Source organism: Squalius cephalus, assembly GCF_949319135.1.
Source record: "Squalius cephalus genome assembly, chromosome: 4".
Taxonomy (NCBI): domain Eukaryota; kingdom Metazoa; phylum Chordata; class Actinopteri; order Cypriniformes; family Leuciscidae; genus Squalius; species Squalius cephalus.
This window is the reverse complement of record NC_137125.1, coordinates 53,155,576-53,169,289: the sequence shown is the minus strand read 5'-3', so window position 1 is coordinate 53,169,289 and position 13,714 is coordinate 53,155,576. Positions and strand designations below refer to the sequence as shown.

The window sequence follows — 13,714 nt, the reverse complement described above, 5'->3', positions numbered from 1 at the left end:
TCAAATAAAATTGAAATAAAATATTAAATATGAATAAAGTGCTCTTTAAAGTAAGCAGCTACAAAAAAGCTTTCTTAAATAAAACATACTTGAAGTTGCTTTAATATTTCAGTGATAGCATGAAATAATAATACATTTGTGTTTCATCAACTGATGAAATGTTGGTACTGAGACATTATTGACAAGTTATTGTAGGTGCAAACAGCGAGAATAACATGATGACACAAGAAGAAACCAACATGACACACACACACACACACACACTCACCTGCTTTACTGAGTTTGATCACCTCTGCGCCCTTCAAGAGCTTCTTCCCAGCAGAATCAGAGTAAAGATCTGAAAATATAAAAATAAATCAATAAAATCAATATCGCTGCATGCATGCATTAGACTGACACTGTAACCAAACAGTTACCTAACATGCACAGTTACAAATACTGGTAGCTAGATGGCTGTCTTGATCCAGTAATGCAACACACACACACACACACACACACACAAACGCACGCACGCACGCACACGCAGAGAGACACAGTGTCTAAACTTATACACACTCCGTCTCATGAGCCACTAACACCCATGCATTCGCGTGTAAAGTACAGAAGTGCCTGACACCTGTCAATCACTCATGACATATGCGCATATGAATGCATGCGTGTTTACAGCGTGTTGTTTATGCAGCGGCGCAGATGCACGAGAGGACACGCGCGAGCGCGCACGCACGATCTCCCGTTCTCGACCCCGACACCATCAAGCGTCGTACTGCAGTCGAACAAGTGTGTGAGGGCAGTAATGTGACTTACAGTGTGTGTTGTGGCTCCTGTGTGCAGTGTGAGCGCGCGGCGGTACAGCGTCGCCATTGCTCTTCCTTCTTCCTTCACAGACTGAGAGAGACGAGCGAGCGAGAGAAACATGTGACGTCACCCTCGTCAGCGTTCGGACAGCGTTCGGGTGCGTTCGGCTCGGAAAGGTGAAAGGTTGAGCGTGTACAGTCCATCAAAACATGTATCCTCCTGGGACCCAGGAATAGACTTTTGGCCACTGTAGTGGACATTATATTTTAGTGAATTTCTCTGACCCCACACATGTCACGTGTCTCAATCTGGGTGTCCTGTGAAGAGCACATTCAGGGCTTTTCAGAGACACCAAATGTTTGGAGGTTTCACCATGAAAACAACTTCTCCTGGGTCTTTAAAAATTACTGACATTCATTTAGTGATGGAAAAATGGAAATATGATAATATATTGTAATTATAATTTAAATATGACTACTTTTCAAGGTGTATTTCATAATCCAACATCTCAGGAAAACATTATGGGGTTTCAAATAAAAAAAGGACTTTCTGTTACAGAACAGGGCATTGATTTCCTTTAATTAAGCACTGGAGAGGACATCAGGACTTAAATCATGTTTATCAGGCATTTTGGAAGACACAAGTGAATATGGAAATAAATTATACAATATTCCTCCTATGAAATATTAGATATTATTATTAAAATGTTGCCAATTATTACTCCAATTGTTAACTTATTTTTTCATTAAATGTTGCTCCAAGAACACATTAATATGCAAATTAGATACAGTGTATTGCACTGAATGGGAATATTCATTTATGGCCATTTTACCCACATATTGCATAGAGTAAAATGGTGTATCAATTCATTCTGTTATATCTTTTATAACATAGTTGAGAATCATCTATATACAAATTTTGGTTAAAAAAAATCCTGAAACCCAAATATTGATTGGTGAATGAAAAAAAATCCCATTGTTTTTGTCTATACATGTAATTTCATGTCATTATTTTTTTTTTTTAACAACCGAGTCCTGGTGTCCACTACAGAGGACATAGCATAACATATGGATAAAATATAATTTTTCAAAAATGCAATTTTTTCCATTTGTTTCTTTTGCTCTAAACAATGTAATGACATGAAAAAAAAAAAAAAAACTAAATTCAAAATACTTTTTTTCTGGGTCTCAGGAGGATATAGTACATTTATAGTTATTTTTATTATTTTAAGTACTGTACTAAATCAGCCCATCCTGTACTAAATGCACAACCACAGCACAAAACAAGCACTCATCTCACTGAGATATGAATAGCCTATGTGAGATAAATAAGCCAAACGCGGACAGTCAGTGGTCAGAACACCTGTAGGACATTAAAATCTCTTTTGACACGCGAAAACAATTCACGACTGTGAACGACCTTATTGAGGCATTCGCTCCGGAGAATGTTTTGTTTGTTCTTTTGACAAATGTTGATCAGAGAAGTCACAGGATGAGCTAGCAAACAAAAGCGCTATTATACCAGAAGGAAACCCAGATTTATTTGGGTAAGAAATCACCCTTTCTCCCCAGAAGCACAAAAACATGAGATTTCAGGCTTGCATAGATTCAAACACTACCAAGTGCACTTCACAGTCACTTTTATTCATCAAAACAAATAAAGACACAAAAGCATGAACAAGAATGGAAGTAAAACAAAGAAAAGGCTTTAGGAAGGAACTCCAGCACCATTCGAAATGCTTAATACTGCATAAAATGCATAGATAACAATATAAAGGCAAAATAAACATGAATAAGGATGAAACTACAATTTTCAAATGCAAAAATACACAGGAATGATGCTGTGTAAAGGCCTGTTCACCTTAACACTTGAACGTGAATGCAAAGGTTGAAGAAACAGCGAAACATCGTAAAAGTAAAATGTCATAGTGCATTCAAGACATTGCATTTCCATTAAAAGTTCAAAAAAGCACTATATATAAAAGGTATTACAAAGGATAAAACTATTTTAAAAACGACACATTCTTCAAGTACACAAGAAATCAAAAGGTGAAAGATATAAAACGTAAAAGGAGAGAGAAAAATCACATGAATACAATATGCAATTTAACATGACACATTCTTACAAATTGCAAGCATAAACTGTTGTATTTTGGTAACACATTATTTTACAGTGTCCTTGTTACACGTTACATGTATTTACTATAGTAATAACAGTAAATTATGCATAATTACATGCAACTAACCCTCAACCAAACCCTATAGTAAGTACATGTAGTTAATATTACTCAGTACTTAAATATATAATTACACTGTAACAATGACACACTCATGTACTTACTATAGGGTTAGAGTAGGATTAGGATTTGGTTGAGGGTTTGTTGCATGTAATTTTGCATAATTTACAGTTATTACTATAGTAAATACATGTAACTTATGTAACAAGGACACTGTAAAATAAAGTGTTACCGAATAAAGTGTAACCGTATTCTTCATAAAGGCTAAAGTGTGATTCGTCGTGTTGTGTCGGGGTTCAGATGTGCGCTGTGGCTGGACCCCGTCCCGCAGCTTGTTGAGCGTTGACCTTCTGCGAGTGCCAGCGCGTCTCCTTATACACAAACCAGGCGTTCCCAACCCATATGAGGAGATTCAAGTATCCAAACACCTGAGAATGAAGTGTGCAGTCAGGCGTTTACAACATGCATACTTAAAAAGCATGCTGATCGTTATGGAAGCTTGTTTCCGCCACTGAATAATAAATAAATAATAATAATTGCGACTTTTTATCTCACAATTGCGATATATCAAGTCAGAATTGTGACTTTTTTTCGCAATTCTGAGAAATAAAGTCACAATTGCGAGATATAAAGTCGCAATTCTGAGAAATAAAGTCGCAATTGCGAGATATAAAGTCGCAATTCTGAGAAATAAAGTCGCAATTGCGAGATATAAAGTCGCAATTCTGAGAAATAAAGTCGCAATTGTGAGATATAAAGTCAGAATTGCATGATATAAATAAATAATAATAATTGCGACTTTTTATCTCACAATTGCGATATATCAAGTCAGAATTGTGACTTTTTTTTCGCAATTCTGAGAAATAAAGTCACAATTGCGAGATATAAAGTCGCAATTCTGAGAAATAAAGTCGCAATTGCGAGATATAAAGTCGCAATTCTGAGAAATAAAGTCGCAATTGCGAGATATAAAGTCGCAATTCTGAGAAATAAAGTCACAATTGCGAGATATAAAGTCGCAATTCTGAGAAATAAAGTCGCAATTGCGAGATATAAAGTCGCAATTCTGAGAAATAAAGTCGCAATTGCGAGATATAAAGTCGCAATTCTGAGATATAAAGTCGCAATTGCGTGATATAAAGTCGCAATCCTGAGAAATAAAGTCGCAATTGCGCGATATAAAGTCGCAATTCTGAGAAATAAAGTCGCAATTGCGTGATATAAAGTCGCAATTCTGAGAAATAAAGTCGCAATTGCGAGATATAAAGTCGCAATTCTGAGATATAAAGTCGCAATTGCGTGATATAAAGTCGCAATCCTGAGAAATAAAGTCGCAATTGCGCGATATAAAGTCGCAATTCTGAGAAATAAAGTCGCAATTGCGAGATATAAAGTCAGAATTGCACGATATAAAGTCACAATTGCGTGATATAAAGTCAGAATTGTGAGATATAAACTATTCTGAGGTAAAAAAAAAAAAAGTTTAAAAAGTCTGTCTTCTTTTCCCTTAGAATTGGACTTTATATCTCACAATTCTGACTTTATAACACACAATTGCGACTTTATTTCACGCAATTCTGACTTTATATCTCGCAATTCTGACTTTATTTCTATGTAAACTCACAATTGTGAGATAAAAAAATTGTGAGATTTTATTTTGTGGCGGAAACAAGCTTCCATAGATCGTGGACAATTGGCTTTATGCCCAGCTGCACTACTTCCTGAACTTCAGCCAGCTCCTTTGTTTCCTGTCTGCCATTATTGGACAAACTGATTAATCCAGGTGTGCCTGACCTCAGTAACAATAATCAGACACACCTGGATTAATCAGTTTGTCCAATAATGGAAGACAGGAAACAAAGGAGCTGGCTGAAATTCAGGAAGTAGTGCAGCTGGGCATAAAGCCAATTGATTACAATGAATCCCAATGAATAAAGTCCCATGTTACATTAATATTCTGGCATATGCAACATTAAGGAAGTTAAATGCATTGAAAATGCTGTTTAATATTCATATTTAACAATAATAACAATATTAACAATAATAAAACAATCAAATTGGTTTATTATTCATATTTAATATGATTATACCAAATATATGTAATGAGTTATTAACATCGTTTTTTAAATTTTTTTATTAATGTACATTTATAACACTGTTCTTACCTTGCCTTTAAATGACAGAAAACTGGTTAATACTGAGGGAGTGACAGATCATTTGACATCTTTCTCTCTTTTGATGAATGTAATTTTCCCCTCTTTTGGAAACTCACAGAAATGCTATAGTGGATTTTTTATTTTTATTTTACTATTAGGGCAAATAGCAATGCAAAAATAATATTTGTTGGTAATAATATAGAGGTTTACCCAACATTGGATCTTAAAGTCACCATGAAATCAAAACTTTTTTTTTTTTTTTTTTGGAATATTGCAACATTTATAATAAATTATACATCCAAGCACATCATTTTTATTTATTTTTTTTAAATTCATGTTCCTCGTAATCTTGAATCAGAATAACTTCCCCTCCATCTTGCATCTCTTCTTCTTCTCTGGCTCAACCTGTCACTCACATGAGATCAGCCAATAGCAAACCACAACCATCCAATCAATTCCCCACAGACAAATCAAGCCCCGCCCACATTTGTTCTTGGATATACGGCACGTAGGTGAGAATGTGTTTGTTTGTGTTTTTAAATGTATTAACTCAATATTACAGGTTTTTAAACTATAGTGGCATTTTAATTTCGTGTCTGCTAACGTCTTTGTCTTGTTATATCGTGTTAGTTTAGCACTTGTAATGTTTGGGTCTACACAACAGCATGTAACATTCGTTGGTAAATCATAATTATGGAAATTCATAACTGACGCGATATATAAGGTCACGGCTTTGACTGTTCCAATATGGCCGACGGCTTACATATAATCAGCCGCTCATGAGGCATCTATCTGTCTGTCTATATGGCGCCACATACACAATATGTGGAAGAAAAGACTTGTGTTTCATGTCAACCATAATTCTAGCCGATGTTTTGTGAAAGTGGGTGTGGTTTTAAAACCTAAGACTGAGACGTGTGTTTTGTGTCTTACCACAGATATATTGAGCAAGCGCATGCTGGCAAACTCCGTGACTTCACATCGGACACCGGCGTCCCTGCAGAGCGCCAGAGTCAAGTCAATGCCGGCCGTCCCGGTGGCGTCCTTCACCGTCTGCAGGCCTCGAGCCCACGCCGACGAGCACACCAGCCACAGGAACGCAAACGCCGAGGTTAACACAAAATCCTAGCAGACAAACACAAGGAAAATTTAAAAAATGCATAAATCAGGGATGTAAAAAACATGGAAACACTTTACAATGAGGTTCAGTAGTTAACATAAACAATAGCATTTATTCATCTCAGTTCATATTAATTTCAACATTTACTAATACGTTCTTAAAATCAAAGGTTGTGTTTGCCAACACTGTGAACTAACATGAACAATTAACAAACTAACATTAACAAAGATAAATAAATCTTATAACAAATGTATTGCTCATTGTTAGTTCATGTTAGTTAATACATTTACTAATTAACCTAATTGTAAAGTGTTACCAAAAATACATGTTGTGCACTGTGAAAACGGTCCCTATAGGTTAATAATGATCTTTGCAACTGAAGTGAATCAATGAAAACTAACTTTAGCTGGACAATATCTTTATCCTAGAGCTGCTGTGAAGCTAAACAATCTGTTAGGCTACTGTAATGTCCTATTATCACTGTAAAGCTGCTTTGAAACATGTTGTTAAAAGCGCTGTATAAATGAAGGTGACTTGACTGTACACTTCAAGCTCTAGTACTCACAAACATAGGGCCGAAGTCTGAGTCTCGGTACACATGCATGTATCCCAGATACACCAGCAGAGCCGCCATGGAGTAGAGGAACGCCAGGACGGCCACGGCCACGAAGAACTCCACCGAGGACGAGGCGTCTCCCACCAGATGAGTCTCGGCCACGCTGCGGTTGCAGAGAGTGGTGTTGTTCTCCACCAGCCGCTCCTGGCTCATCCTTCACCGGGGAACAACACAGGAACATGAGAGGAGCGATTACTATAGCTTTAAACTAGCTCTTATTTAACTGTGGTTTTGTCATTTTTATTGTTTTTTTTTAGTATTACTCTTTAGGTTTATTTTATTTCAGTTTTTGTTTAATTCTAGTTTCTCATTTTTGTTGAGTTAAAGATTTTTTTTTTTTCCATCTTATATGTGTATTTTATTTTAGCTTGAATCCAATTCACAATTTTTTTTTTCATAGTTTTAGTTAATAATAGTAATACCCGGGAAAGAGTTTATATAAGTCAGGCCAAACCTGAATGAGTGTTTCATTGCCGTAACTTAATTTGCTGAAATTAGCAGAATTTTTAGTAATTGTGTTATGTTTATGAAATTTTTTATTGTTTATTTTTTTTATTGCCTTTTATGTTTATTTTTTATTTCAGTTTTAGTTTAGTTTCAGTTAGTTGCCAAGATAATATACCTATTTTTCATTATTTATTCTTTTTTTCATCTAATATTTATATTTTATTTCACCTTTCACTCAAATTAACACTTTTTTTTTAAACAGTTTTAGTTTTAGTTAATAATAATAACCCTGGAAAGAGTTTATATAAAATTTTTAGCTGTGTTTCTGTCATTATATATATAATATAAAAATAATAATAATAAAAAAATATATATAAAAAAGAATGTTATATATATATATATATATATATATATATATCATTATTTTTTAATATTAGCTACTATTTAGGTTTATATTTTATTTCAGTTTTAGTTTGTTTAGTTTAGTTTCATTTAGTTGCCAAGACAACATTTCTAATCTTCATATAGTATTTAATTTAGCTTATTTCAATTATCAAAAAATATTTTAATAGTTTTAGTGAAAAATAATAACCCTGAAATGAGTTTATATTTGTCGCGCATATATATATATATATATATATGAATGAAATTGACACACACACACACACACACACACACACACACATTTACAAACTTTTGTGTAAGATGCGATTAATTAATTTGACAGTTGATTGCCATTTCAGTTTTAGTATCCGTTAGTTGCTAAGACAACACTTATTTAATCTTTATTTAAATGATCAAAGAGGTTCTGACAGTCTTAGTCACTATAGCAACCGCGGGAAGAGTCTCCATGATGATTCGGGCCACACCTGAACGGGTATGTGAAAGTGGCAGTGAGTGTCTGGTTGTCTCCTCCGTCGCAGAAGATGGAGAGCTGGTTTCTGCCAGTGTATCCTCCACACGTCCCGAACGCAAGAACAGCAGTGAGCTGCAGAAACACACAACATTACATTCACTTTCCCAAATGCACAAACCTAAGCATGAAATAAACCCTCTTCTCCGCCCATGAATCATCTGACATCCTAATCTGATTTTGTGCTCAGTTTTAACCTCTGATTCCCTGCCGGTTTGTGTTTAACCCCTGCTTAGCTAAATGAAGACCTGCTGTTCGTGGCCAAAGTCAAGCTCATTTTCCAACACCAGATGTTTGTCTCTTCGCTGCATGAAACATCCTGTTTGCCAGCTCAGTCTCAAGATGCAATCCTAACAAAAACTGAGAAACTCAGTCGCTCTTTCAGATCTGTGCTCTGTAGACAGCAATAGCTGAGTCAGTAACTCCGTTTCCACTGCCAATATCAGATTCCTCTGAGGAAATAAAGGAGGGAGGAACTTCATGTAAGAAGGTGGCTAAGGAAAACTCAAGACGTGCTGAGTTGCTGGTGTAGGGAATGTGCGTTTAATGGGGAAAAAAACATGCAATTGAGTCCCAAGAAAAGTGGAAATGCTTCTATTTTGAATTAGCTATATGCAAAACATATTATAAGCATACTAAAATATGCATACTTTCACTTGAGACTAAACATAATCCATACTCCCACTTCATTTCCAACATGGGAAAAATCTCACAGTATGATACACTGGGAGAGTTATGTATCTATGCATCATCTTTAAACTCTTTTAATTGCTTTTATCACCGTTTTAATTTACCTTGCTTATATTTTGTGATTATTTTCATTCATTTCTGTGTAAAGCACTTTGAATTACCATATGAAATGTGCTATATAAATAAACATGCCTTGCCCTTTTCAGGTTTCAGGGGGGGAAAAAATCCCAGATTTAAAATTGTATTGATGTGCTACTATATAATGCATCCCACATGGGTATTGCTCACTATTAAATAATTCGTGTGCATAACATGTTTAAGTACTAAATCAACTAGTATAAGTAAAGTAGCTGTGCTAAATATTAAAGCTGGTTAATTTGCATGGAAGAATGCATTCGTGTAAACGCGCTTTCTGCGAGGCCTTTGCCCTCCGTGTGAAAGTTAAAGCATGAAAACGATTTCTTACTCACCCACTCCACGACTTTAACAAACCCCAGAGGCTCTCGAACAGGGCTCAAGTTTAATCTGAATCCAGTCTGCATCTTTATCCAGCGACACAGATATATCCTCCAGGAAGAAAAGAAGGGGCTTGAATCTTTTCTGGCTCAAGTTTGCATACGAAAAAACTAAGTTTGACAGAGTGACGTGGTTCTGTGGTAAATGATGCTGCTCCTCCTCCGCGAGGAAACGAGAGTAAATCCAGATGAATTATTAAGAGAAACAGATTTATTTTTGTAGAGCGTTTTTTTTTTTATTTATTTTTTTTAAGCAGACAATAGTAGCCTAATTTGATTCATATGTATCTGACGTGTGTATCCAATATATAAATATATAGTTTCTTCTCTCAGGTTTTTGATGCGAGTGTAAAACAGCCCAGCAAACAATATTTCAGTCATATGATTCTGTGAGACGCTAGAGATGGATTCTCGACATTCCTGTGCTCCGTTATAAACTCTCAAGTCTCTTAAAGGAACAGTTCACCCATAAGTTAAACTTGTCATTTGAATGACTTTCTTCAGGGTGTGAGTTGTGAAGGTCTGTATGTATGTGGAGCCATATAGACAGACAGATAGAAGAAGCCTCATTAGCGGCTGTTTATATGGGCCGCTATATGTAAGCCGTCGGCCATATTGGAACGGTCAAAGCCGTGACCTTATATATCGCGTCAGTTATGACTTTCCGTAATTATGATTTACCAACGAATGTTACATGCTGTTGAGTAGACCCAAACATTACAAGTGCTAAACTAACACGATATAACAAGACAAAGACGTTAGCAGACACGAAATTAAAATGACACTATAGTTTAAAAAACCTGCAATATTGAGTTAATACATTTAAAAACACAAACAAACACATTCTCACCTGAGAAAGGTTATATTTTTTTTTAAATCTCGGCGGTTTCACAACCAGAGGCTGTGCAATGTTATAGCATCTTGGAAAACTTGATTTTTACTGAGTAACTACACCTGAAATGTTGACCGTTCCAAGATGGCGGACGAGTCGACTTGGTCGAATGTGGTTTCTATGGGTGCATCTATGGCTGGAGCTCTTTCAGTTCGGTATCGGGATCATAACAAAACAAGTACTGTATAAATATTGTTAAAACTTATATTTATTACACGTATGCATAATATGTATAATACTTTAATATTTCTTTAAAATATATTTATTATAGATTATTTACATGAAAATAAAAAAAGGATGTTGTTATATAGAAAATTTGGCACTATATCTTTTGCGCAATGATTGGCTGCTAGCAAATATGACCAGTAAATACATTTTCTAAAATCAAATGACCACTGCATCGAGAGAAATACAAGTCAAACCAGAATTGGTATGATATTGCTTTTTATTTAAACTTTCACACTAATGTTCCTTAACACAGTTTTAAACTTGTGATCAAAATGAAGTGATTTAATTACTAGATTGAAGGCTAGTGCATCGAGAAACACTTTACTGTCCTTTACAGCAGCTATAAAAGGGAATGGTTTCATCTTGTTCACTATTCCATAAAAAAGGAAAAGAAATAATGACATAATGACTGTTGTTTTTCTCAATATGCTGTCAAAACGGCATCGGACATGTTAGTTTAAAATATCTGAAGAGGTTGAAACAAAACGGGAGACCCAACATATACATAAAAACATCAATGAAATTATAATTAGCAGGTATTGTCAACCAAGTGTACAATCCAACATGTACACACACACACACTCACTCACACACACACACACACACACGTGCCAGAGACTAACTGAACATCAATCTTCTTCAGATCGTAACAGATCAGTGAATTTTCTGTTGTTACAAAATGGGCATTAGACAAAAATAAGAACAGATCTCTATTTGCACTAATAAGAAGCCAGCTCTCTCAAAATAAAAACACACGCCGATATATACAAGAGAGGAGGCAGTTTGGCCACATTATTCTGACTATGGATATTTACTATGGTAACTCTGGCGGTATTTACGTCCGTCATAAAAAATAATGATTCTGGAGTTTGAAACATTAAGTATACAAAATAGTAAAACCAAGCTCTTCTAAAATGATTCCTGCTGTATAATAAAACCTGTGTTTTCAAATAAAGCTGTAGTGAATATTTAAAAAAAGATGTTTTTGTCGCCTTAAATATATCAGGTTTACATTTGTATATTATGATGGAGCATTTAATATGTTGGCAAAATCTGGAAAATGTAGAAACTGAAGGGTCTATTATATCTGGTTGAATTCTGTCACAAACATGCCCAGATTATATTTAACCCCAAAAATATCTAAAGAGAGAAATTAAGAAATTATATTTTGCATAAAGAAAATGAATCCTTCTTTTAGAACCGTTTAGATTGAAAAAACAAAAAGTATATTTAAAATATATAATATTTATACATCATGGAAGTATGAGGTGCCTTTAATTTATGTTGATTTAAATAAATAAAAAAAATTGTGATATTAAAAAATACTGCATTACAGTAAAAACATTTTCAGTCTTAATAATGAGATTGATTAATGAGAATCACTATCGAGAACTACAGTAAAAATAAATTGTGGTAATTTATGCTGATTTAAATAATAAAAAAAAAATCTTATATTGATATATAAAAAGATACTGCATTACAGTAACAACATTTAATATTTTCACTGTTAATAATAAGAATGGTTAATGAAAATCAAATCACTACTGAGAATTACAGTAAAAAACTGTAATAATGAGAATTTTTGGTAAAATGTGCTTAAACATGAAAGCTTCATTTCCTTTATGCAAAATTAAGTTTCTCATTCAGTTCTTTAGATTTTAGGGCATAGCTAAACATGTTCTTGCGAGTTTCATCATTGAAATGAAAACAGAAAGGACCAACACAAAGCCAACAAAAGAGAATGAACGTATCCCTCTAGTTCAGCCGTCTCCTTTGCATAAAGGAATAGATTAATCCTTTGATAAAGTGAAAACCCTACACACAACATTCACATTCAACAAACACTGAACGATTACCTTTCAATCCTACAGTCAAAGCAAAGCGAAATCGTCTCGCGGTATACGCACACATATACGTCTCCATTCCTGCAAAGACGTGTGATCAATAGCACGCTTGGTCAAATACACAGTTACATGATTTAAATAGCATGACAGTTGCTCTCATCCGCCATTAGAAAGAGACATTGAAGCATAGTGGAGTCAGTAGACAGAAACCTAGATCAGTTCTGTACACTGAACTGAAGGTGGGGTGAGTGTGTGGGCACATGTCCTCACGTCTGTGGATTATGGGTGGAGAGAGAGAGAGAGAGAGAGAGAGAGAGAGAGAGAGAGAGAGAGGACTGATGGAGGATCTCAGAGCAGCAGATCCTTCACTTCGCTCTCCTTCAGCTTGGCATTGTCTCTGACCTCATCGAAGGTGTACGTCTTTACAATCTTCCCGTTCCTGAACACAGTGTGCAGCAAGTCCTGCGAGGGGACAAAAAAGGACATTACTCTAAGCAGGGAACTTCAAATTCAAGGACATTTCAAGGACTCTCCAGGTCCAATACCCTCAAATTCAAGGACTTAAAGGTGCTCTAAGCAATGTTTTTTTAGGCCGAAACATTTTTTGTCACATACAGCAAACATATCCTCTCTATCCGCTAGCTGCCCGTCCCCTGAACACACTGTAAAAAAACACGGTCTCTGTAGACAGCCCAGGCTCCACAAACGGCAACAAAAACAAACTGGCCCAGCCTGGACCACGAAACATAACAAACAGTGTTCCAGCCAATAACTGACAAGAATGATTTGGGGGTGGGGGTTGGGGGGTTAGTGCGTGTGCACATGAAGGGGGGAGTGGAGGAGAGAGAAACATGAAGAGGGAAGTTAGCTAGAGGAGAGATGTCCTAAACAACGACAACGACTAACGTTAGAATTATATTCTCTTGAACTTTGATATGGCCGACACACGACCACAGAGACGACGTTCCGATGAACAAATAGCAAAGAAGAGGGAAAAGGAATGCGCAAAGTCACGAATTTACATCAGAAAAGCCTGTTTCAGGAAGCACGGAAGGGAGGGGGAGGGGCCGGGATGAGGAGGAGGGAGGGTCGAGCTAGCCTCCGTTTTGTTTGACAATACTTCGAACGTCAACAAGAAGTGACGTCACCCAACATCGCTTAGAGCACCTTTAATTTGGGGACACATTTATTGTGTCCAACAGCAAACGTTGAGGTACCATCCTAGTAGTTTCGTGCCCGCGTGAACGTAATGGCAACGTACA

General features: G+C 35.9%; 2 protein-coding genes across 5 annotated transcripts in view; both read right to left on the bottom strand.

Moving 5' to 3' along the window:
• Nucleotides 1-2,423: 2,423 nt before the first annotated feature.
• Nucleotides 2,424-10,580, bottom strand: sypl1 (synaptophysin-like 1). 4 transcript variants are annotated; one of them, XR_013821159.1, is made up of 6 exons: nucleotides 9,444-10,580; nucleotides 8,240-8,358; nucleotides 6,873-7,077; nucleotides 6,121-6,312; nucleotides 3,210-3,459; nucleotides 2,424-3,053 (listed from the first exon to the last, which is right to left on the bottom strand). XR_013821159.1 is itself a non-coding variant. In XM_079870114.1 (5 exons), the coding sequence occupies exons 1-5, from the start codon at nucleotides 9,513-9,515 to the stop codon at nucleotides 3,328-3,330; spliced, it is 720 nt and encodes a 239-aa protein (XP_079726240.1). In that variant the 5' UTR covers nucleotides 9,516-10,580; the 3' UTR covers nucleotides 2,424-3,327. The 4 variants fall into 4 exon arrangements, 2 of the variants coding, with proteins under 2 accessions (XP_079726240.1, XP_079726241.1); XR_013821160.1 differs by having other exon boundaries at nucleotides 2,424-2,972; nucleotides 3,264-3,459; XM_079870114.1 differs by having other exon boundaries at nucleotides 2,424-3,459.
• A 231-nt stretch (nucleotides 10,581-10,811) lies between these two features.
• The window catches only part of nampt1 (nicotinamide phosphoribosyltransferase 1), a 28,934-nt gene continuing 26,031 nt past the window's right edge, over nucleotides 10,812-13,714 (bottom strand). Inside the window, exon 11 of the mRNA XM_079870109.1 lies at nucleotides 10,812-12,914. Coding sequence (XP_079726235.1) covers nucleotides 12,801-12,914 — 114 coding nt within the window. The 3' untranslated portion in view covers nucleotides 10,812-12,800. The remainder of the gene's footprint in view (nucleotides 12,915-13,714) is intronic.